The 26,529-nt window shown below is 40.6% G+C and overlaps 1 protein-coding gene across 1 annotated transcript in view; it reads right to left on the bottom strand.

Moving 5' to 3' along the window:
* Positions 1-3,117: 3,117 nt before the first annotated feature.
* sts (steroid sulfatase (microsomal), isozyme S) overlaps positions 3,118-26,529 on the bottom strand; it is a 51,332-nt gene continuing 27,920 nt past the window's right edge. Inside the window, 8 exon segments of the mRNA XM_051702236.1 lie at positions 3,118-3,413; positions 7,862-8,009; positions 8,246-8,397; positions 8,596-8,765; positions 21,646-21,720; positions 21,722-21,831; positions 21,833-21,906; positions 21,909-22,043. Of these exon segments, the coding sequence (XP_051558196.1) occupies positions 3,118-3,413; positions 7,862-8,009; positions 8,246-8,397; positions 8,596-8,765; positions 21,646-21,720; positions 21,722-21,831; positions 21,833-21,906; positions 21,909-22,043 (1,160 nt within the window).

A 26,529-nucleotide genomic window follows, 5' to 3' on the forward strand; every position in this document is an offset into this window, starting at 1 on the left:
GAGCGTTATGATAATTTTCTGCCTGTGATAATAACGTCTCCTTGTGCAAGGTTTGAGGATTAGCAAAGGGTTGTGGGTATCTGTGATATGGGAGTATAGAGAGAAACAGAGTTGAAACACAGATGAGGACTCAAAAACTCTGCTGTAAAAACTGCTCATTTGAGTCATGATATCATGTGCAGAAACAACAAGTAAATAGATTTGATGCTACTTTTGCAATTAAGTACCAGTTTCATTGAATTAGACCCATGGATAGATGGTTGTCAAAATATCCAAAGGTTTATGTAATGAAAATCTATCCATTCTAATTGGCCTTAATTACAAGTGTGTAGAATATTATAAACTGAGCACCATTAGCCGATTGTGATGGATTGTTCAGCAGATAGCTTAGTGGGAGAACAGAGCATTTACATCAGTCTTAAAATGTATGATACAGAAATGTTAATGCTGGGTTGATCCATGAATGGCATGGAAATCTTATCACAATCTTCTCACATCACATTTGTATTTTGTAAAGTTTGATGTTCTTTCTTTAATATGTTTCACAGTTTTTATGAACACTTGAGAACAGTTGGTTCCTGAAGTCCTAAATTGTTCCAGTAAGTTCAAATAAAGTACAAAATTGTATTATTAGAGTTTTAGATTCCCAAGCTAATTTTATGTTTAATTTAATTCTAATTTAGTTGATGCTTTATCCTAAGTGATGTAAAAAAAGTTATTTAAATAATACAGCATAGCAATGCAGTTGGACACTGCAACTGCCCAAGAGCAGGGGCGGACTGGCCATAGGGAGAACCGGGACTTTTCCTGGTGGGCCGGCCGTGAATCGGGGCCGAGCGGTAATTCATTGTAAAGGTACTGTGGTGCCAGACACAGTGAATAAAGTGTCTCTTTATGGACCATGTGGGAACAGGCCTTGACAGGAAATGTTGCGTTAATGATTATTTCGGGCAAAATTGCTAGAGGTTGAAAGTGGTTACAGGAAAAACAAAAACACTGGAGCTTTGGCAAAAGCCTCTCAAATTAACAGCAGTTAACATCAAAATGGAGGACAGAGAGCTGACTATTTCAGTCTTCAGATAATCAAAGACAAAAATAAATCTGGGCTGTCGGAATCATTCACATTGGCACTGTATAGCTGAAACACACATCACTGAAGAGTCTAAAAAGAAAAGAGGAACGTATAGAAATATGGAGGTGCAAAACAAAGGCAACTGAATCTTTAAAAGCAGTTTCTGATTTAAGTGGCACTAACAGAATTGCAAAAATAACATTAGTTTGTTTTAAACAGGTTTTCCAAATTCTCCCACTGTCTTCCATGGTTCACAAAACAGATCAGTCCCACCTCAATAGGGTTGCCAGCTGCCCCATTAGCTGGCCGAAATGAAGACACACCTATTGTACTTTACAATCTCTATAAGCTAAAAATTCCAACTCAAATCAATTTTATGTCTGTTTGTTTATTTATTTAAGTAGTCTTGTAATAAGCATGATAATGAGCAGTCAGACGGTCTTTTTGGCAATGTAAACAACAGATCTCAATCCGAAGGTTGAATTCAGCTGTTTTTGGAGACCATTGCAGTCTCTTTCATCTCAAATAATAACATCATTTCAACCCAAATCATTGTATAATTTCCATTTAATTATTTATTTAGTAAGTAGCCATGTAATAAATGGGATAAGTCAGCTGGTCATTATCACAAAATAACCCTAACCATTATTTTAAAACTTTACACACAGCAGCTTTAAATTATTTAGGTTCCCTAACCTATGAAAAATCATTACAAATAAAGTTTCTAAGCATTTTAGAAACCTGTCCTTAAGCAGGGCTCTGGTTCTTTTCTGGTGGTGTGCCTTTGATCATCTGCGCCAAGCAGACTTCCTATATTGCAATTGACTGATCTCTCCACACTGCATAAGGGCCCTGAAAATCAGGATGATTGAACTTGTCTATTTTGATATAGGTCTATATCTTTATTTTATTTTTATTTTTTTGGCTCGAGAAGCCCCATGCATCTTTCAAGGCTCCCCTGGGTACAACCATCTGCTCTTTTTGCTATATCTTTCAAATTAATTATCACCGTTCACATTGCATGAAGTATTTTAGTAAATATGCTGTAAAATTGAGTCAAAATGAACAAGTAACCCAATGGATTCAGATATATGATCAAATAACTCATATCTGAATCTGTCAAGCAACACGCACTTGCAATAAATTTAAGAAACTTAAAGATTTCATGATTATCCACAGTCCTAAATGAATAGTCAAGAAATTATGCAGCATGATGTATCAAATGGTGAACATCAGATAACGCTCAAAAGCGCAGCGTTGACTCATATGAGAAATTTACTATCCCAATCTGATTAGTAAATATCTCAATAGTTCCAGAAGCAGTGATAAACACATCAAGCCATAAAGATTAGCATAATAGCAAAAAATATATTGCATCTGGCTCTTAAAAATTAGGCAAAACATCTTATTTCATGATGCAGATCATTTTTTAAATGTGAAGAAAATAATGTAATGAACATGATGTTTAGAGCATGGAGAGCCTCTTATGGTTGGCAAAAAAATTTAAACCGTTTAGTGCAGCCTGATTAGTCACAAGCAAAAATAAGCAAAACAGATTGGATACCAAAAATCCCCCCCCCCAAAAAAAGCCTGTAATAGGCGTTATGCGTATTGAGTCATTACCGGTTGTAGATCAAAGCGTATGAGTGTATTGAGGTACTAATTACTGCTTCACAAAATTCCTGACCTTACGTTGTTGAATCATCTCCAAACTAGGAGGAATATAGAACACAGTGCTCTATGTTTACAAAAACTGTTACCTGAAATCTTATCTTCAATCATACATCTATTGATACAAATTTAGCAGTGCAGTGTAGAAAATAAGTGCACTGCAGTATTAAAAATATTTTGTTTTCCCTTCTTTCCCTTCAATTCAAACCCTATTGTTACAGCTCTTCACATTCTTTACAGTGGATCATCAAGCAGATTTCAACAGTGAATTACATTAGGTTACTAGTACATCATATATAAATTAACAATATGTCTGCATCAATTTAAAGTAATGTTAAGGATTACTGGCCATTTTAATGCACTGAAGCTCTGGTCTATTTTTTTTTAAGCTTCTTCTCATGTCTTGGCTGACCTATCTGTTGATCTCATTCACACTTGCAAAGCTGACTGAGAGAAGAGCAGCAGGGCTGGAGCCAGGGCTTCCAAACCAGGTGTTGAGCTGAAATGTGTGCTGCGACAGGCTTTAAACTCGGTGTATGATGGATTACTGCTGCCCTTATAGCCTCTAGAATGGAGTAGAATTTGGGCTCAGTGTCTGGGGTCAGGGGGGTGCTCTCTGAGGAGGCCCTCGACATGCCATAAAGGTAAAAGGCCTTCCAGATTGCGCTACCTGGAAAAACAGGGAAAATAATTTAAAGGTAACTAATCAATCCATCTTTCCACTTCTCTATTTATCATAAATGTACTGTAAAATTTCTGAATTCTGTCTAACAGTGATTTAATGCTTTTTATCCTATTCTTACACTGATTACAGCAACATTATCATCATTATATATTTACAAGGGCTGTCAATCGATTACAGTTTTTAATTGAATTTATAACATGATTAATCAAATTAGAATAAATACAATTTCAATATTTTGTGAAAAAGTCCCCCAAATAAAGATGATTTAGTACATAACAATTTAAATAATTATTAATATAATAATATAAGTATTACAATGCAAATAATTCAAATACATTACATACAGTACATATATTGTGGCAGCAGTTTTTAAAGTCAAAATATTGTTTGATTTATTTCCATATCATTGAACATAACTATTATTGGCCTAATTTCATTTACAATATTTGTAATTGTTGGTATACTCATGCTTCATGTGGACACTTTTGGAGGGTCTCACTCTGGTTGCGTTGCATCTCAATGGTTTTCAGCATCTCTAGTCATAACTGCTGTGTTTATGATGCTGTGTCAAGTTAAACGTAGTTTGAAACATTGAAAAACACGTTTTGAGATCGCTGCAATCTTTTGTGCTCTGTTCAACTGTTTCTGAGTGCAAATGCTAGTCTGTGGAAAGCTGCCTGTTGCTCTCGTTGGTTTGACGAGGTGCGTTGCATGTATTGCTGGAGTTTCGACTGCCTCCTACTGCCACATATTCGTAAAAACATCAATGTGGTACATCAAGCTTGAATTGCTCCAATAGTAGTAATATTCCTTATTAAAATAAATGGAATTTACATACGGGTTGGGAGCAGGATTAATTGCGTGAATGTTTTTAACATGTTAGTTTTCCAATAATTAATCCCACCAAATTAACACATTAAATCGACAGCCCTATTATTTCCTTTTCTCATGAGAGAAAGGCTGGAATCAATTTCTATAAAGAAAAAACATTTGAAAATTGGTGGAGGCTACAGAGTGAACTGCAGCAGAGAAAGGGACATCATTGGTTCTTGTGTCATGACCATCGGCGTGGGACATGTCCCTACCACTTATTGCCTATGCCAAATTTATCCCCACCACTTTCTGAAATAGCTTTCATCATGTAAGTGTCTAAAGCAGAAAAAACACCTCCAGTTCTTGGCCAGGACTTTCCATTTTGTTTGTGTGTGTTATAGTAAGTTGTGATCTAGCACTGAGGTTTGTTATTTTTAATGTTATAATGAGTGCTTGTTGCGGCTATTATCCGTTGTGTTATGTTTCAGCCCAAAATTTACTAATCCATGCATTTATCCAATACTTGCATACCGAGTGTTAGATGTACAGATCAAGTTATCAAATGAATGTGAAATATTTATTGGAGCTCTTAAATTTATCATCAAGAACGACTGTTTATCAAAACCTTAAAAAGTTATTTGACATTATCTGCACATAACATAATTAATATTCATTTGTTTCGCCACTTCATGATTTAAAGGGGTCATGTCATGAGGAATCAAATTTTGTAGAGTGCAATAGGTGCTCTGTTAGGGATGTCATAAGAGGTCATTCTACTATAAAAACATACTGTAAATTTCAGTACTCAAAACTTAATCCCCAATGCAAGAAAAGCATTTATTGAAACCAAGCTGCAAAAATGCCTCATTATCTACTTCCGTGACTTCCCTACGCCACAAGGGGGCCCATTAATTCATGTCCGCCTCTTCGGCAAAAAACATTAACACCTACTTCACATCATCCCTGTTTACTGTTGGCGCAACGCACTGCAACGGATGCTTCCAGTGCAGACTGCATCATTGATTATAATGGTTCTACTGCTTTTGATGCGATGTGACGCGTTTCTCATGTCCAGTGTAGACAGGGTGTGTGTTAACAGTTTTGCTTGAGATGAACAGTTGAATATATTTGGATGCAATGTGTTGGATGTGCATTGTGTGTAAACCCTGAAATTTTGTTGTATTTTGTTGTGGAGCCTATATGGCCTATAATGAATATGGCGGAATTTGAGGGGCTGCACGATCATAAACAATCATAACAGTGGGTATTTACGTTAAAGGAGCATTTCAGACAGAAGGCCAGAGACAGGGTGGAAAATGATCATATATTACTAAATTATGGTGCAAAAAAAAAAAAAAAAAACTTTACTAACATTACAAGTGGACCTCAGTGAAGATAATAAAACTATAAAAACAAAAAATGCATTTCGTGATCCCTTTAAGCCACAAATGTTTTCTGTAAAGCCCAAAATGTTTTTAGCATCTTGTAGTGGTCAAAAGTACCTTCAATATGAAGTTGATACTAAAACATATTATATTTTAACAATACATGATATATAAAAAAAAATAATGACACCTGTCTTTCTACAGTATTGATAATACCTAATACAAACTACATTTAGTACACACTGTTTTGTTGGAAGCTGGTTTCCTGCACGTGCAAGCATACATTAACAGTGCTTGCGGCAAGTGATTGCAACTGTGTGTCTGGAAACTGTGTTGAGTTGGTCCATACAGATGCAGTGAGTACCAAATATTTAGATATACAGTATAAACCTGAAAACAAACAGTAATACATACAGATGTGCTCGAAGAATTTGCAAACTTAAAGTCACGAGCTAGGACATTTTCAGGGTTCTTGCAAACTTGAAATTAAACATTTACTTATAATCACATATTTTAGCCTATTTACAGCCTATCTTCTAAACTAACTTAGAACACCAGACAAATCAATAATAGGCTTCACAACTGTCGATTGTACACAATGCGTGTCGAATTATGGAAAGCCGAAAGAGACAATATTGTTTTTTTGTTTTGTTTATCAAGTTTTACAGTAAATGTGATAAAAGCACAGTTTCTGATCTTTAAGCATCACATCTAAAGTTAACTGAGGAAATAATCAATGGATTAATCAATTATCAAAATAGTTGAGTGAATTTGAGTTCCCTATCTGTCACTCACTCGACGTTGTGTCGATGTAGTGACACTAGGGGTCACTCTTGGGAGCCCGAGACACCTCTGGTCTTTGATAAAAGGCCAATGAAAATTGGCGAGTGGTATTTGCATGCCACTCCCCCGGACATACGGGTATAAAAGGAGCTGGTATGCAACCACTCATTCAGATTTTCTCTTCGGAGCCAAATGGTCATGCTCTGAGCTGAATACTACCGTTCATTCACCTCTGCTGAATCTGACGGCGCATTTCAGCGGCTTCTCCCTCCTCTGCACTGGTACACTGCAGAGAACACCCCTGGGTGCTTTGGCAGAAAAAAACTAGAGTACATTTTCTGAAAGAGTTTTTCCCCTCTAAAAGAGTATATATATATTTCTCTACAAAAGCGCACACACGGAACGTGTTTTTAAAGATGCCTTTCCGATTGTGTGTTATTCCTGGTTGCGGTCGTTATCTCTCAACTTCGGATGGTCATGATCGCTGTCTTTTGTGTCTGGGCGCGACCCACACGGAGGCAGCGTTTGTGAATGGTTCATGTCCAAGATGCCACTGTTGGGCCCTTGAGCAAGGCCCTTGACCCCATCTGCTCCAGGGGCGCCGGATCATGGCTGACCCTGCACTCTGACCCCAGCTTAGCTGGGATATGTGAAAAAAAGAATTTCACTGTATATGTGCAAATAATGTGTGATAAATAAATATAATTATAATGTTCTCACTGCGAGAACATGACCATGGCAACGTTGCGGTCGCGGCTTGCTTTCATAAGAAAGCAAGCCACCCCAGCGGCTCCCCGCCTCGGTCCTTCTACCTACGGGTATGAGGCCAGCGCGGCTAGCACTGGGGGCGATTTGGGGACCCCAATGGGATCGTCTCCGCCGGGTATCCCCCCGTGGACCTCCCATTCTTGATGACTGGTTTCTGGGCTCGTGGCACCGCTCAAAGCAGCCACGCCCCGCTCCAGTGCCATTCTTCCCGGAAGTGCATGAGGAGCTGACGAAGTCATGGGAGGCACCTTTTATTGCCCGGCCCCGACTCCGCAGTTCCCCCGCTCACTACCCTCGATGGCGGGGCGGCCAAGGGCTATACGGCGATTGCCCCGGTGGATAAGATGCTCGCGGTGCACCTATGCCCGCAGAGCGCCGCCACCTGCCGTGGACGCCCTAAGCTCCCATCCAAGCCCTGTAGCTTCACGTCGTCCCTGACGGCTAAAGCCTATAGTGCTGCTGGACAAGCTGCCTCTGCCCTGCACGCCATGGCTCTCCTACAGGTCCACCAAGCCAAGGCGCTGAAAGAACTGCACGAGGGTAGTTCCGCCCTGGATTTTATCAAAGACCAGAGATGTCTCGGGCTCCCAAGAGTGACCCCTAGTGTCACTACATCGACACAACGTCTCGTTCCCTCCATCAGGGAACGGAGGTTACACAAGTAACCATGATGTTAGTACTCACTGTCATATGGGTGCCATCTCACTGCGTTCAGGTGGGCATTGCAGTAATGGAACATAAATTCATGCTCAGAACGCTCCACTTGCCCTTGCACCAGGGGCAAGAGATAATGGCCAAACAAGCAGCAAAGCACTGCGAGTACTCTAGAAGCCTACAGAAGTTGTTGAGTCGATTTAGCAGTTTGGGCTATTGGTCATATGTTCATCATATCAAGTGGCTGGGAACACATTTTAACTTGTTGACTATTATATTTGCTTACTGTCTCTGACTACTTCTCCATTGGTAGCATTTGTATCTGTATTTTTGTTCCACCAGAAACCATAAGCAATGTACCCAAAGCCATAACTGGCAGATCTTGTTGCTAGATGACAGATGCTCACCTGTCACTGGTACAGATGTACCAACTAATTTCAGCACTGTGGGGAAAAGATCCATGTTGCTAGAGAGCTCATCAATGACCTTCCCTGCAATTAAGACACCTGGCCAATGAAGAATCTACGGTACCTGAATCCCACCTTCCCTATTGGTTGACTTGCCAGCTGCTCGAGAAAAGACAGAGAGGTAGAGGGAATGAAATTGCAGTTTATTGCTGTTCACCTCATATTTAAAACTGAAAATAATAATGCAGAAAGATAATGCTTTGTTCACAATGGTTGGTAAATGAGCTCAGTGTCTCAACACTGTAATTTGGCCCTCAGAGCTCTTCTATGGACAACCATTAGACAATTATGTAATACCTTTGTATGTGCCGCTACAACCCCTGTGCACCTCTCCATGGATGGAAATCTCTTCCAGGTGGGGCCCCTGATCTGAGGTCAGGAACACTAGAGTGTTTTCCTTCAATTTTAAGCACTTCAGAGTATTCATGATCTGACCTAAGGAAAAGCAACGAGACAGTAAAGTCAGACTTACAGTTAGATCAACACTAAATTACTTCAGTAAACCTGCTGGAGCATTAAGCTGTAATCATGAAAAAATGTAAACCACAATAGTTTGTCTCCTGGTTGAAATAAAATAATAATGAAGTGATGTTCTAGTTAAAGTGCTTGCAAGGCAGTTCTATAATGATTTTCCTCAAACATTCAAAAGGTATTTGTTCTAAACCCCTGATCCTAAGTATTAAACTTCTGCGATGAATTTAACAATTTTTTTTTTTTTGAGAGAGAGAGAATTTTATTCTTACCTATAGGTGTGCTTTTTGTATTTTATAATAAATTTTTATCTTCTATTGACTTACGGTGATAGAATATTTAGCACTCTAATTTCAAATCTACTCAAATCTAGGTCATCATAATATTTTCAGTACATACTGAATTGAAATGGTCTTCTTTCTTGCATCTATTTGCATTCATAATTGTGATTGGTCTTTTGCATCTATTTAACCACATATAGCTGCCATTATACTGAAAAAATGGCACAGAATCAATGTTATGGGTTGATTCATATGCACAGCTGGCAGAAAACGAGACACGTGCTGAATGTTATGCCAACAGCAAAGCAGCTATGATGCAGCATTACATTTAAACAGAACCAAAGCCTAATGAGAAGACCAAGAAAAGCCTCTCTGAATTTCTGAGTAAAAAAAATAAAGTCATTTTTAGTCCTAATATTAACATTGGACAAACACAAAGAACATTATTTCATGGTTGTATTATCCCACCAGATCAGAAATCAGAGTCTGACAGGAAGGGATTTGCTTTGAGTTTTCACAAGGCATTTTTTAAAAAGGCCGATCAACATGTCCCACCCCAATTTCATGTTTCAATAGGAAATACGTCAACAGGCCAAATAAAAATGGGCTCAACAAGACTTTAAACAGAGATCAGTACTATAAGGATCTGTCATCTCTTCTGTTGAAATAAACATTCTCAAAAAAACTGCACTGATTCTTTGTTGTCCAGGAAGAACTGATGCTGGGACAGTGGCAATTTCTTTAAGACTAAATGGGAAGCACAGCTTCCCATAAAATTTCATAAGAAATACGGCAATGATGAGTTAAATATACAGTGGACAGAAAAAGTATGTGAACCCTTTGGAATTACCTGCATTTATGTATACATTTGTCTTAAAATCCTGTTTGAAAGTTGCAATAATTAACACAATCTGTTTTAACTAATAACACACAAATGATTGTATTGTTCTTGTACATACTGTATACATCATTCAAACATTCACAGTGTAGGTTGGAAAAATTATTTGAACCCCTAGGTTAATGATGTCGATAAAAGCTAATTAGAGTCAGGAGTTGGCAAACCTGGCATCCAATTAATGAAACGAGATTGGAGGTGTGGGCTAGAGCTACTCTGACTTATAAAAAGCACTCAAACTTATTGAGTTTGCTATTCACAAGAAGCATCTGCTGACGTGGACCATGCCTCGCAAAAAAAAAAAAAAAAAAAAAAAAAAAAAAAAAAGATCTCAGGAGATCTATGATCAAGAATTGTTGCTTTGCAGTTGGAAAGGGTTACAAAGTTATCTTGAAGAGCTTAGATATATGTCCACATATAGACAAATTGTCTATAAATGAAGACGATTTAGTACTTTGGCTACTCTCCCTAGAAGTGGCCGTCCAGCCAAGATGACTCATTGAGCAAAATGCTCAATGAGGTAAAAAAGAACCCTAGAGTGACAGCTAAAGACTTGAAGGAATCACTGGAACTAGTTAACATCTCTGCTCATGAGTAAACGGGCATGGTGTCCATGGCAGGTGTAGTATATTATGGGCAGAACAACAAACAATTTCTCTGCAAAATGACTTGAATCCAGGAACTACACTGATATTTCCTTCCAAGTTATTAAAACTAAGACACAGAGAGGCCCCTGAAATTCCTCAACATCATAAATCAAAAACTCTGCCCTGCTGATGCCCAACAGTCTACCAAAATCGGGCATAAATGAACCAGAGGCCTGAAAAGAATCCATAAAAGCTGCTCTGTTGAGTCAACCATCGTCTGAACAAAAGGAAATTCAGGATAGCACATAACTTTCCTTCAGACCCCTCCTCACTCGTTATAATCAGGAAATACCCCCACATTTAATGGTCATCACATGACATGGCCATCTTGACCATCTGCAAGAGACTCTCCCAAGAAACCCTCAGGATTGCAACAGAAGCATAGAATCCTAGACTGAAGCTTTTGTTCTTGGACCAGTTTGCTACACTTAAAAATATAACTCATTGTTCAAGACAAAGAGATTGAACAGACACGCACTGGATCAGAACAGCTGAACTCATTTTAGCAGGACACAAAACTAATGCTCTGCTCATAACTTCAAAATGTACAAATGAACTTTTCAAGTGTATACACATATCAGGACATCTCATCTTAATCCAGGAACTTTGACACAATCGCAAAACTTACTTTACTGTAATTTTATCCTGCACATTTAGAATTTAGTAATGCGCTAACACGCTATACGTGGCCATAATATGTGCTGATGTTATTTTCATTTATGATGACACTGATACTACTGCAAAGACTGGTGTATAAAAGACTAATAATGGGCAAAATATAGACAAAAGAATGATGTTAAGAGAGGCATATTTTACTTTGCGCAGATGTGTGAATGGCTTTCGCTGCAGATGGCACATGAGTGAATGGGCACTTGAGTATTTGAGTAGATTTTATTTTTGTAGACTTGTGTATTTGTGACTTTTGTAGGCTAATTAACCAAAAAGCTAAAAAAAAAAAAAACGCATGGTCTTGCACGCTGGTGTTCATGTTTAATACTGAATAAAAACATAAAGTAGTAGGTTAACCCTCAGGTCACACCTACCGATGACGTGGACCAATGGCAGTAAGAAGGTGCTTAGCAGCCGGTTCAAAGTTTTCCTAAAAGTTCGCCCTGGCGAGCGGTTCCGAAGCACCGAAATGAACACCAAAACCAGATTTTGTTATAAATGAAGTCATACCCGTTCATTCTTCGATTTCATATGAAGTATATCTGGGCCTTAAAGTTGAATTGTTTGGGAAGAACACGCAGCACTATATATGGCGTAAAAAGAGCACAGCATACCAACATGAAAACATAATCCCAGCGGTGAAGTACAGTGGAGGGAGCATCATGAATGTGGCTGCTTTGGGGCCTGGACCACTTGCCATCATCGATGAAAAAGTTTATCAAGATTTCCTACAGGATAATATCAGGGTGGCTGTGCGCCAGCTGAAGCTCAGCAGAAGCTGGGTGATGCAGCAGGACAATGACCCAAAACAGTAAAGTAAATCCACTACAGAATGGCATCAAAAAAAGAAAATCCACCTTTATGAATGGCCCAGTCAGAGCCCAGAACATAATCCAATAGAGATGCTGTGGAATGACCTCAAGAGAGCCGTTTACACCATACATCCTAAGGGTGCTTTCACACTAGCACTTTTGGTGCACACCCGAGATCGAATGACATCAAAAGTTTGGTTCGCATAGATAATGTGAATGCTGTACCCTATCGATTCAGTTCACTTGACACTGCAATGAACACTATGGGGGAAATTCCTTTTCTACGACCTAGTTGAAGCCCTTGTATCATAACGCCAATCTTATGATTGGCAATGCTGTTTAAGACCCGCCCCTTTTGCCGGCGAATTTGCCCTATATAAGCGGCTGCTCAAACATAATTTCTTCAGAATTTTCTTCCTTCAAGACCGACATTGTCTTGTCTTGACTATGCATCTGGATCAGCCCTCTCTTCACCATCGACTGACACCCATCAGCGGACGGGATTTCCTGCAGACGCATCAGGACGTCCTTCAGCTGACTCTCAGCGCTTGCAGCAAAAGATTCACCTGCCCCCTCTAGTGTTCTGGCAAAGTGTTCTCTCCACCACGCTGCCGGATTGGGTTTTTCGCTCAGCGAGACATCTACCCGCTTCCTGCAGCATCCAGGCAGGATATATATGTAATATTCCATCCAAGTGACGTAAAACACTCTATAAAAGAGCGGCTTGTGTGTATGTGTCTTTTTAAAGACGTCATATAGCAAGTGTTCCTGTGAGTGATACATTGCTCCATCAGACCAACATGAGAGCTGTGTTCGCTGCCTGGGCTGCACCACTGCCGAAGCAGCTCACATGGGGACAGACTGCCCTCACTGTGAGGACAGGAGTCTCAAGACACTCCGCTCTAGGGTCGCCCTTGTTCTGAGGGACGATTCCACCTCCTGCGCCCTCTTGACTGCTTCCTCTGTTTTAAGTCTTGAGGGACCACGTGAGGAAGTAAGGCAGGGCCGCGAGGTATAGAAGGAAGAACCCGAGGAGGATCTCACACTGGTGCAAGCCCCATGAGTCTCTCGATCTTCCCACGCAGCGTCTTCGCCAGTACAGTACGCACGTGATGACCTCCAGCCCTCTATGAATAAGCACAGTGTTGTCATATTCGGCAGGTCTGACAATGATAATGATGCCGTGTCCCTCACAGCATCAGAGAATGTTCCATGGAGAATGTTGCAGCCCCTTCCCCAAGCGAGGGTGAGGAGCGCGCACTGGACATTGACACAAGTTACACCACGTCATTGCGCAAGTGGTCGAGGAGATCGGCCTTGAGTGGTTGCCTCCTGTTGAGCTGCAAAATTCTCATTTGAATGAATGATTCCTGCACACCATCCGCCGTCAAAAGACGTGGTTTGGAAAGCAGTGTCGTTCTTCCCTGAGGTTTACATAGAGCATACTGAGACCTGGCTTGCACCCTACTTTGCGCGTGCCCAGATCGGAAGGGCTGCCATCCTCAGGCATATTTTACCATCTTTGTACTGTGACGCAAATAGCGCTGTCAGTCCCCAGAGGGAAGAATCCCCCTGGAAGTATTCCTCCAACCAAACTCACGCGCCATGATAACCGCGGGTGATTAGTGTCTTTGTTAGCTCACTCGAGCCTTTACACTATTAGCGCTGTGCACAGATGCATGACACACTCTGAGTGAGAAGCTGCCATCTGATAAGCAGCATAGATAAAGCTACCTGTTATCCACGCCCACTCATGTGTTTCGAGATTGCGTGGCTCGCTTCTGGGCCTCTCAGAGAAAAATTAACACACACGCCACACAAAATGCTCCCGTCTTATAAATGGCAGCTCCCTTCAACACATGCGTGAAACTCGGTGCCCACCCGCGCATTACGCGGTCACGTGCCGTGCGTTACTGAGCATTTATCAATGTGTTAAAAAAAACGGTAGTGTGCGGTTATACATTCCGGTTTGCAACGCGGCTGCCTTGCTTCAACAGCGTTCTATCCTCCACATTACAGTGCAGAACACGCCCATTCTGCACTCTGAAGTAGTAAATGTCCTTGTGAGAGACGCAATAGGGGTCGTTCCCCATACAGTGCACAGAGAGAATGTCACAGATGTTATTTTCTCATCAAACCACAGAAAGACTGTGGCCTCCGACCTATCTGCATCTGTGACATTTGAACTGAGCCTTCTTTAGGTTCTGTTCATAATGATCACCTACAAACTATTCTCTCTCTCATTTTTGCAGGCTCATAAACCATACCTTAGTGTCCTTATTAACTTTGGCTCAGGCCATTCTTGAGAATTTGTCTTGCTTCCCCATTTCACACTCTGTGCACAACCACATCCCAATGTGAGCGGCACGCTATCACAATTAGTCAAATATAAAGCATCCGCTATCCAGTTACGTGAACGCGTGGCAGGCGCTCACGAGCATGTCAGACTGGGTGCTAAAAATTATCGAACATGGGTATTCGATCCAAATCGCACGCTGACCACCTCACTTCAACAGCGTTTTGTCCTAGATGGTTCCGTCATGGGATGTACCTGTATTACGTGCAGAAATTCACAATCTCACAAAAGATGAGAGAGATTGTTCCGAGCTGGCACGCCCGCATAGGGTTTTACATCTGCTACCCTTTCTTTCCGAAAAAAGGTGGTGTGCTTTGGACGATTTTGGATCCGAGACACTTGAAAAGCACGCTTGCAAAACACCCATTCAAATGTTAAATCAGATTTTATCGCACATCCACCCACACGACTGGTTTGCATCAATAGATCTAAAGGACAAGTACTTTCATATCCGAATTGTACCGTTTTACAGGCTGTTCACATTCGAAGGGATGATATATCAATTCAAAGTCCTTCCCTTCAGATTGTCTCTGGCCCCTCGCACATTCACGAAATGTGTCGATGCGGCGTTTGCCCCTTTGAAGATGAACGGTAATTCAGAATGCGCATGCCTCGACGATTGGCTATTACTGGCCCGATCAAAGGCTCTGCTGTGCGAGCCCAGGGACTTGATCCTTCAGAGGGAAGAATCCTCCTGGAAGTATTCCTCTCCAACCAAACTCACTTGCCGTGATAACCGCGGGTGATTGGTGTCTGATTGGTGGACTCTATGAGCATGCGTGCGCACCTCACAAGCGAGCGCGTCCAGAACATTCACCAGTGTCTGTCTCAGTTCAAACTGGGGAAACCATTTCCACTGGTCTTTTCAGAAAATGCTGGGTTTTATGGTGGCAGACCTCTCCAGTGCTGGCTCAAACACCATGTACCGAGTCACGCCTGGTGTCGGGGGTGCGTGCTACTGCCTAGCTGCTCTAGCACCATGGACAGCTCCAAACTTTTATCAGGCTGGGTCAGGTTTTCAGATGAAAATTGGTGACCACAGATGCGTCCAACACTGGTTGGGGCGCGCTGTGTGATGGATGCCCAGCTTACGGCACTTGGACAGGTGCGAAACGGGCGTGGCACATCAACTGCTTGGAAATGCTAGTTGTCTTTCCATTCCGACAGTGAATCATCACATTCTAATTCAGTCAGACAATATGTCAGGTAGTGTACATAATTCGCAAAGGTGGCACTCGATCGCTACCAATGATTATCCTGGTGCAACGGCTCCTCGTGTAGAGTGCACACCATCTCCTATTTGCCTCTGCAGAGACAGCCCTCTTTGGTACTTCATGTCCCAAACCCTGCTGGAATTGGATGCCTTGGACCACAAGTGGCCAACGAAATGCAAATGTGTTTCCCCGGTATTTCTCCTCCACTCTGTCATCAGCAAAGTCCGAGAGGACAAGGAAACAGTTCTGTTGGTTGCGCCAAAATGGCCCAACCAGCCATGGTTTCCGGAAATGATTGAGATATTAGGCTGCCCTGAGGAGGGATCTGAAATACCGCTGAGGAAGGATCTGCTCTCTCAAGCACAAAGTACGATTTGGCATACCCAGCCAGAGCTGTGGAACCTACACATATGGCCCCTGAACGGAGCACAGTGAATGAGCCCGAACTGGCTCAGTCTGTAATGAACACCATTTTGCAGGCTAGAGCACAATCTACGATACTCCTCTATGCATTAAAATGGCATGTGTTTGCGTATTGGTGCTTTTCACGCAGCAAAGACCCAGTGAATTGCTCCATAATGGAGATCCTTACATTCCGTCAAGAGCGGTTGGACACAGGTCTTACTCCGTCATCACTTAAGGTCTATGTAGCGACCATGTTGGCATTTCACGCCCCAGAGGCTGGTTCCATTTAGGCAGACATGATCTGATCATAAATTTCCTTAGGGAAGTAAGGCACTTGAACCTCCCCTCGCCCTGCTACGTTTCCAACATGGGACTTAAATCTGGTGCTGAGGGCGCTCACAAGCCCCCCATTCGAACCACTGGAATCCGTTGAGTTGTGTGCTCTCTTTAAAGACTTTACTGATGTTGGCTCTGGCCTCAGTCAGATGGGTTGGTGATATACAGGCACTGTCAGTTGAATTCAGTCCGGGGCTTTCAAAAGCCACCATCAAACCCAAAAAAGCCTATGTGCCTAAGGTGCTTTCCATGCCCTTCAGGGCTCAGAAAGTGCACCTACAAGCTTTCTCTTCTCCACCATCTAATTCGGATGAGGAGCAGTTAGCGCATTTATTATGCCCCGTGCGAGCATTGCACATGTATGTGGAATGCACTCGCCAGTTTAGTGTCACATAAGCTCGTCGTTCGTTATGGATGCGCAAAAGACATGTCCGTCTCCAAACAAAGGCTCTCACTGGATCATTGATGCGATCACCCTTGCTTATGAGTCACACGGTGTTAGATGTCCTATTGGCATAAAGGTGCATTCAACTAGAAGCATGGCTTCCTCATGGGCATGGAAAAATGGTATATCCCTACAGGATATATGCTTTGCAACAGGATGGTCTTCGCAGAACACGTTTACGGGGTTTTATAACCTAGATGTGGCGTCCATCGCTTTGCAGGTCCTCTCTGTCTAGAGAATTTATTATTCCATCACCCAGCAGGTGAGCCCGAGTTCCTTATTACAGGCGGGCTGCCTGTTATAATTTTAATACAGCCGCCTGTGTAGGCCGCTATCCATTTTACTCCCACTAGAAGTCACTATTGGAAGTGCCAATAGAATAAAACTTCCCTCTATGAAGGGGTTAATTATTCTGTGTGTATTATATGACTCATATAGATCCTCAGATTAAGATTCATTTTCAATCTGGTTTTTACCATGTGGGGTTATTCATTTTCACACACACTTGAAGACATTTAAGTCACCGCCCGAAGGGCTCGTGACTTCATATACATATTCTTCTAAGTGTTTCTACCCTGGTACATCTTAGTGTATGACGCTATGTAGTGCTGCTGCGTGATGGGACTCCGTTCCCCATAGCGTTCATTGCAATGTCAAGTGAACTGAATCGATAGGGAATGTCTCTGGTTACTCATGTAATCTCGGTTGCCTGAGATGAAGGGAACGAGACATGGCAAAACTTGGCCGCACGACTACTTCAGAGTTTCATGGGACGAGTGACGCGTTCTTGTCCCTCAGTCAGAAAATTCTGAAGAAATGATGTTTGAGCGGCCGCTTATATCGAGCATCCGTGAACCGCACTCGGGTGCGCACCCGAGTCAGCTTGAAAAGGTGGTAAATCCAAAGAGACAAACTTTAATACTTCACTTAACACAGTGATGCTAACGTCTTTTTAAGTTGTTACCTTGTTAGTGGTAAACAGCTGCTGCTTGTACTCAAGTTGATGATGTAATCGGACCATGGTTCGGACCCAAGTAATAGGCTCATTTGAGATGCCAAATGCCTCGCCTTGAAAGTAGACAAGAGTAGGCGTGTGCAGTCAGGGGAATTAAATAATTGCTGTCAAGTCGGACAGTTCTTACTTCTCCTAGTGGATCAGCTGCCACAAGATCAAAGGTAGATATCACGTGATTCACGATCATGCACTTTGTTGTTAAAGCGGCACCATGTATGATTTTTTTTTTTTTAAATGAAAAAATTGCCATTATTGATTGACATGTTTACTAATATTTATGACTTCTCAAATTGACTGTTAACTTATATTACATTAAGCATATTATTTTCATTTTTAAAGTATTTTATCCCCATCATTACTGAATCCTTGTTTTATGTTTTTAGTTTACGATGTTATTGTGCGCATTGCATAGACACACTATTGCAGTATTATGGTTCACTTGCATTAACAATTGAGGCTGTACAATATAATATAAAAATAGAGTCTTTCACTGAACTCGTATCAGCCATATCACTTGTATCACCTCTTAAATTGATTAGTGTAGTACAATAAACACATTAATAGTAGATAAACACTTGATCAATTATATTAAAATATACTGCTAGTGATTGAGGCGATTGAGTCCCGTTCTTTACGTAAAAGCACTTTGAGTGTAGTGTCAGAAAAGTGCTACGAGTGTAAAATTCATTCAAAATATGTGAATACGAGTATTGTTTACCTTCAAAGCAAGTAATATTTCAGATATTATATCAACGTGAAAATAGCATGTTATGACCCCAGCTCTGAATATCTCCAGTCATGATCACACACAGGCTATGTCCAGGTAAGCACAAAATCACGAAATACATCCGCCAGAAGAGCACGAATCACATTTAGTGTTCTTCCGCAAATTGCTTGCAATTGTTTCAACCACAGATGTCGCTAAAGAGCACAAAGTTACGTAGTGCAGCTTTAATAAAGTGGATGCAATTTAAATTGTTGCTTTTAAATGAAAATAAATTTGATGAACAAGACACTCAATGTACCCGTTATTGAATTACCCCTATAAGATGTGTCTTTACATCCATTTTTAGTTTAATAAAGACACGTATTTTAGGGGGTGTAAGGCTGGCACAGGAATGTCTACACCATAAAGGCTCTGTGAGAATCAACGTCATAAAACTCACAGATAAGCATCACCACCTAAGACAACACTCCCTACTTTTTAAGGACCATAAAATGCAAATCTCACATCTGCCCTCTCTCTCACCTCAGGTCACTTTAAGGACACCAAAAACGAAGTTATGACTTATCCTGTACTGTAATGTACAAGGTTTTCTGATCATACATGTTTGGTATCATTCAAGAGGTCTCAGTGCAACTGGTAAAATGGTCTCATTCCCTTTCAGCAAAGTCAAATCACAAGTAAGATTTTCTCACAGAGACCAGATGCTGTATGCAGATTAGGTGCATTCTTTATAAACATCAAACGACCTACTCAATCAAGTTTCAAAGGTCCACTTACAACTCCCTAAATTGTAAACCAAATCCTAAATAACATCAAACATACACATCTGAAATAACAATAGAATCATGTGGTATTTAAGGAAGCATGGCAGAGGAGCTCTTGGAATCTGTAAGCAGATCTCCGATGCTGTACCGCTGCATGTAGTTTTGTCAGGTATGTTTCTTTGACTTGTCTTTTATTTTTAGACATGTTTATTTATTCTGATCATGTGTGAAATTGGCTTTGATTTTGTAACATATGTTTTAAATCCTACCTGGCAAATAAATTGTTATTTTTTTATTTATTCTATATTCATCCTAAATCATTTATCACCAGTAGATTCGAGGGACGCCTTTTGTTACCGCAAACTTATGTCCAGGGTAATAATCATTACTGGAGCTTATGAATAGGAGAAAACCATGTAAGACTACCAGTAACTGCTTATCACGTGACTAAATAAAACTATCATCTGGTTATGAGCAAGCAGTAGGTGGCTGAACCAGATGATATTAGTAATGCTTGGTTGAGTTTATTGCTGCCAAAGGAGGATCGACCAGTTATTAAATCCAAGGGTTCACTTACTTTTTCCACAGAACTGTGAAAGTTTAGTGGGATGTGTTCAATAAAGACATGAAAGATTATAGTTGTTTGTGTTAAGCACATTGTGTTGGTCTATACTTGTGACTTTGATGAAGATGAGATCACATTTTGTGACCAATAAATGCAGAAAACCAGCTAACTGTAAAGGGTTCACATGCATTTTCTCGCCATTATATGTACAAACAATCTATATAAAATTACATATTACTCTGTGCATTTCAATATTTTTGTAAATATTGTCAAATATCACTGGGAATGGGCAATCCAAATTGGGTGAAAAAGGGGAAAAAAAAAAAAAATCCCCCCCAAAAAAAACAAACAAAAAACAAACATCACTATCGCACTGTTCATTCAAGCAGGGCCGTAGCTAATGGGGTGAAAGTTGGTAATGATTCAAGAGGCCCACAGGTCCAGTGGGGCCCACAACAAATGTTAGTTTATTTTTTTAAATGAAAAGGGGCCCAGAGCAATATAGAGTCAGGTGGCCCAGAATTCCTTGCTACGGCCCTGCATTCAAGTAACACAATCCACTATTTTCTACATGAATATGTCCACAGAAGACAGTGAACACACAACCCACAAAGGACTGCTTTTAGGGGTCTATGACAGATACCTGTACCATCAGATTTCAGGGAGTAAGAATTAAATGTTCATTTGATGAGGCTCATTCCCACCTGGACGCTGTGCTTCTCTAGGAGTCTATCGGAGCTTAATGAAAGCTATCTGCATTGTATCTACATCTGATAGCTTATTGGACATTGGGCTTTCAATCAATGCATTTTTATCCTGCCTGAAAGCCTGGCTTCTCTATATGATGATTGGTTCAGTTCTCACATGGACGGGACTTTGCAACAAATCGGTAATAATTCAAATGGTAAGGTACATGATTGTCGTATGAAATGTATTAAATATCAAGAGCAGAGTGTTCAGCGCTCTTGCAGCTATTTGCAATCTGACGTAACATTTATTTCAGCTTTCATAATAGGATATTCTGCCTATATTGTTGCAAAAACAATTTCGAGCTTAGTTAATTTCACTGTATGAGTAGTAGTTTGAGCAGCTTCCCCACTTTTGAAAAGCACCAGCTACCACAGGGCTGGGATAAAGAGTATTTCAATTAAGTTCAAAAGGGCTAATAAAAATAAAAATTCAGAGGCTAAAAAATGACCAATATGACCTTCAATTTCAACACAGACCTTTTTAAGTATTGGACTGACAGTTTCCCTTGAAATCAGTTCAGTCACTGAATTTGTAGAGATGAAATTGCAATGAGATCAGTACCTGTATGTAACGTTGTTGGCTGCGGCAATGATGAAGACGAAGATGAGAACCCAAGTGCAGTTTATTTACAAAAGTGAATCCAAAACCCTAACTATAAACGTGATTTACAAAAACCTAGACTAGACTAGACTAGACTAGACTAGAAAACAACATTCACATCCAATATTTGACAACTACACAATGGAAAACATGAGGCTTAAATACATGGACATGGGGGAACATAAACCAATGAACAAACAGAACTGATAACAAGATAATTAAACAATAAACCAATGAAAACATGACACATGAACATGGAGGGAAAACAGGAATCACATGACAAGGGAAACAGGAACTAAATATTTCAAAATAAAAGACATGAATCAACAGAGTACACATGACACTCTAAAAGCTATTTTCACCTTAACAAATTTTAGAAAAAAGTGGACACATACCTTTCCAGAAACTCTATCGCCTCATTGGTCATCTTCTATGTGAGGTTCTCTGATGCATATGGTTGCTCCACAATCTCCTCTCATGAGAAAGCAATTTAAATTGGCGAATGTGTACAACATTAGCCAAAAGAGACTCACTACCAGGACCAGAAAACCAAAAACTACTTTCCTGGGCACAGTTATCATATACCCTATACCCTATAATATGGAGCAAAGTCAGGGTGACTGGACCAATACTAAGGGCCTTGTAGGGAATGTGAGCATGACAGAGCCATGTCCAAACTGGCAGTCCCAAAGGTTAGTCATAATGCTACCGTAGAAGTGGTCAAAGCCATGTGAGGTAGGATGGTGACAGTTGTCGGCACTATCTTCACAGTGGAGACCCAGGTGCCATTTTCCTAAGAATTGTAGTTATAAAAATCAGTTAAATTTCAATTAACATTTTTTATTGATTCATAGACATATCACAAAGAAAAAACACAACATATATACACTGATTAACATTTAACATTTAACCCCCACTATTACCCCTCCCCAATCACCCACCCCGACCCCCAATGAACACCCCTGTGGTCACAAATAGGAATTCACAAAAAACAAAAAAACAAAACAAGAAAGCAAAAATGAAAACGCAATAATCATGTATAAATAGAACTAAGCTACTCTCTCCACAGCCCCTCCCCGAGAGTCCCCCAAAAACACTAAGTAGTTGCCCCACTTCCCATCAAACAAATTCCAAGCCCCCAGCCTTCTGCTTGAACCCTCCTTGAAAGCAGCCACCCTCCCCATCTCTGCACACCACTCCGGAAATGAGGGCGCTCCATCCGACTTCCATCCCCTTAAAATAATTTGCCTGTCAATCATGATACTGTTCAGAACCCAATTTTTTATGTTTATCCCCCAAATGTATGAGTGCCCCATCGCCCAAAATACAGAGTCTGGGGCAGAGTGAAATTTGAGTGCCCAAAACGTCACACATAAAACTCTGAACCTTCAACCAAAATTCTTAGATCTTAAAATACCCCAAAAAAACATGGGTTGTGTCTCCATCTTCTGATTGGCATCGCCATTAGGTGGGTGTGTCTTTAAGACCAAGCCTATACAATCTAGAGGGTGTCCAATAGAATCTATGTAAAATCCTGAATTGCATAAGGCACACCCTTGCATCTCTAGATGCAGACTTGATGTTTATTTAGAATCCTAGCCCACACTCCCTCCTCCAATACCAAGTTTAAATCTTTCTCCCATAATCTCTTGATAGAAGTTAAAGCTCTGACCCCCAGACTCTGAATTAGCAGGGAGCAATACTCTGATGCCTCATGACCTTTTCCAAAAGCAGTAATCACCTCTCCCAGAGCATCTGCCACTTTAGGGGGGGGGGGGTGCTACTCCCAAAAGCAATACAGAGCAGGTGGCACAGCTGTAAATACCTATAGAATTGAGATCTGGGAATCGCAAAATGTTGAGCCAAATATTCAAAAGATCTCAACACTCCATTCTCATATAGGTCACTGAGTGTAGTAACCCCCTCACAATCCACTCTGACCAACAGAAAGGGGACTTATTAATACATAATTTAGGGTTCAGCCATATGCTTGAGGCAACATTTAAATAAATGTCCGAATTAAACACTCTGGACACTTTTGTCCATACTGAGTGCAAATGCGAGATAATGGGTGTAACTTAACTTCTCCGATTAGTTTGATAGAAAGGCTGTGGAATGGCAAAATAGGGTCAAGAGCTTCCTGTTCAATACAAAACCAGGGAGGGGCTCTCTCAGGTGGAAGCGACTAATGAGCCAAATGTCTGAGACCGAATACATAATAATAAAACAAAATCTTGGGTAGGCCTAGCCCACCTTTGTCAATCGACCTATGTAACTGATTAAAATGTAATCTAGGACGCTTACCATTCCAAATGAAGGACTTTGCTATGTTATCAAATTGCTTGAAATAAGAGAGGGGGACATCTACAGGTAAAGATTGTAACTAGATCTAATGGGATCAGAGATTAATAATAAAATATCATCTGCGTAAAGCAAAAGCTTATGCGCCACATCTCCTGCCACCACCCCTGGAAAATCAACTTCCCTTCTTATCGCTGCTGCTAATGGTTTCAGGGCAAGACAGAACAATAATGAGGAAAGAGTCCAGAGTAAAATAATCTGAAATTAATACATTTGTTTGTACCGCCACTACCAGTTGTCTATAAAGTAACTTAATCCATCCAATAAAAGTATTCCTGAACATCTATGTCCAAAATCTTAAAAAGATAATCCCATTCTACCATATCAAATGCCTTTTCGGCATCAAGTGAGATGGCCATGACCAGAGTCTGATCATTCACCACTGACCACATTATATTGATGAAACACATGTCATAACTTTACTTAATTGGTTAGCCAGAATTTTTGACAATATATTTACATCTAGCTGGATCAGGGACATTAACTCTTACACTCACTTGGATCTTTGTCCTTTTTAAGAATCAGACTGATCCGGGCTTGTGTCATGGTTGGCGGAAGCGTTCCATTCTTTAATGATTCCGTATAAACTTCTAACAAAAGTGGAGCCAGTTCTGTAGCATAAGAACTAAACAATTCAGCGGCAAAGCCATCTGGCCCCAGAGCCTTGCCTGTAGGCAAGGCCTTAATTGCCTCGCCAAGCTCCTCCAAGGTTATCTCAGAATCAAGAGTATTTATTTGCTTATTTGTCAATTTAGGGAGTTCTAATGGTTCCACAAAGTTTCTAATGTCTTCATCAGAAGATGAAGATGTGGAACTATAGAGATCAAGATAGAATTCTTTAAAAGCATTATTAATATCAGTGGCTGAGGTAAATATTTCACCATCAGCAGATTTCACTGAAGGAATGGTAGAAAAAGACTCTCTCTGCTTTATACATCTAGCCTAAAGCTTCCTTTGTCCCCTGACTCAAAATATGACGTGTCTTGCCCTGAACAGCCAAAACTCCACCTTCCACGACAAAATAGTATTATATCTGTATTTCAGTCTGGGTCATATAGGCATTGATTTCAGCCTTTAGCATTTGTTGGAATTCAGGATTTTGCAAAAGGCATACATTGAAGCGGTAACTATATGATTTCTTTTTCTCCGTATGTGGCAACACCTCTAAACTCACCAGGGTGTGATCTGAGACTAAAATGTTTCCAATTGAACAATCAACAATAGAAGAAATTAGGGACTTAGATATAAAAAATGTTTTTAAAAAATCTATTCTAGAATAAATCTTATGGACTGATGGAAAAAAATGTGTAGTTCCTACCAGATAGGTTCAGAAGTCTCCAAATATCTGTAAGACCAAGGTTTTTACACATCCTGTGAAGTGTCAGTGTTGCTCTAGGGGGCTTACACACTTTTGCTTCACTATGATCAAGGACTGAGTCCATCAAAAGATTAAAATCTCCTCCCAATATTATATCATGAGGGGTGCCAGCAGCTTGCAACATCCCATCAAGATCTATAAAAAAGCCCTGATCACAGCATTAGGTGCGTAAATATTAGCCAAAATCAACCTTTGCCCCTGAATTTCTGCAAAAACAATAATGACTCTTCCTAATTTATCTTTAATCTGTTTGAGACATTTGAACTGTAGATGCTTACTTATCAATGTAATGACTCCCCTGCTCTTACTTGAGCCAGTACTAAAGTAAACATGTCCACCCCATATCTTCCCAAATTTTTCAGCTTCCTGCGGGAAAAGATGCATTTCTTGAAGAAACACTATATCATATTTCTTACATTTCAGAAAAGAAATAACCTTCCTTCTTTTTACGGGGTGCCCCAAACCATTCACATTCCACATGGAGAGAGACAATCCACCCATATTAACATTTGATATCTTGACATACTAGAAAAAATAGATTGTGTATCAAAAATACAATTATAATGACCACATTCCTCTTTAATGCAACAATCAAACCCCAAACAAAAGAAAAACAGAAAAAATAAAAATGTGCGCATTAACCCCGCACATGACAGAGCCAGCTGGCACTCAAATTGTCCTTGTAAGCCTACGAGAGCCCCCGCGACAACTTTGCCATCGGATTGCACAAGTCTGGTGTTTCTATACGAATTTTGTGAGACAGAATTACACAACAGAAAATAATCTATAAAACAAACTCCAGCCAAGTGAATGTTCAGTGAGTCAGGCTCACTCGGCTGTTACATGAGTGCAACAACTGACCTATTCACTCCAATGTCCTGCCAGAAATATTCCACAAAACAAACTCCAGTCAATATGAGGCATAAGCACAAAGAATGTGTAGATTCATCCACATAACTGTCCCGAAGGAGTGTTATTCCACAAAACCGACTCCAGCCAATAGGCGGAACCAGCACAAAAAGAAACAAAAAAGATGCTCAGCTTCCTCGGACAGTCAAGTGAATGTTCAGTGAGTCAGGCCCACTCGGCTGTTACATGAGTGCAACAACTGACCTAATCACTCCAATGTCCTGCAAGAAATATTCTACAAAACAAACTCCAGCCAATAGGAGGCATAAGCACAAAGAACGTGCAGATTCATCCAAAAACTGGCGCTCAGCTTCCTTGGACAGTCAAGTGAATGGTCAGTGAGTCAGGCCCACTCGGCTGCAACATGAGAACCACAAATAACTTAGTCATTGACTTTATGAAGGACATTGCTTGCTGTGGGCATGTAAATATTTTGCAGCCATTCTTAGTATCTATTCTCAATTTGGCCCGGAACAGTGTAAAAGTGACCTTCCGTTGATGTAAAAGTTTTTTGCATTCCTTGAATCGATCATGTTTTTCTTTTGTCGAATTCACAAAGTCTGGGAACCAGAAAATGCTGTGGTTCTTCCAAGAAAACCTTCCTTTACTCCTTGCCTCATGTAACATAAGA

This window comes from Myxocyprinus asiaticus, chromosome 7 (assembly GCF_019703515.2).
Source record: "Myxocyprinus asiaticus isolate MX2 ecotype Aquarium Trade chromosome 7, UBuf_Myxa_2, whole genome shotgun sequence".
Taxonomy (NCBI): domain Eukaryota; kingdom Metazoa; phylum Chordata; class Actinopteri; order Cypriniformes; family Catostomidae; genus Myxocyprinus; species Myxocyprinus asiaticus.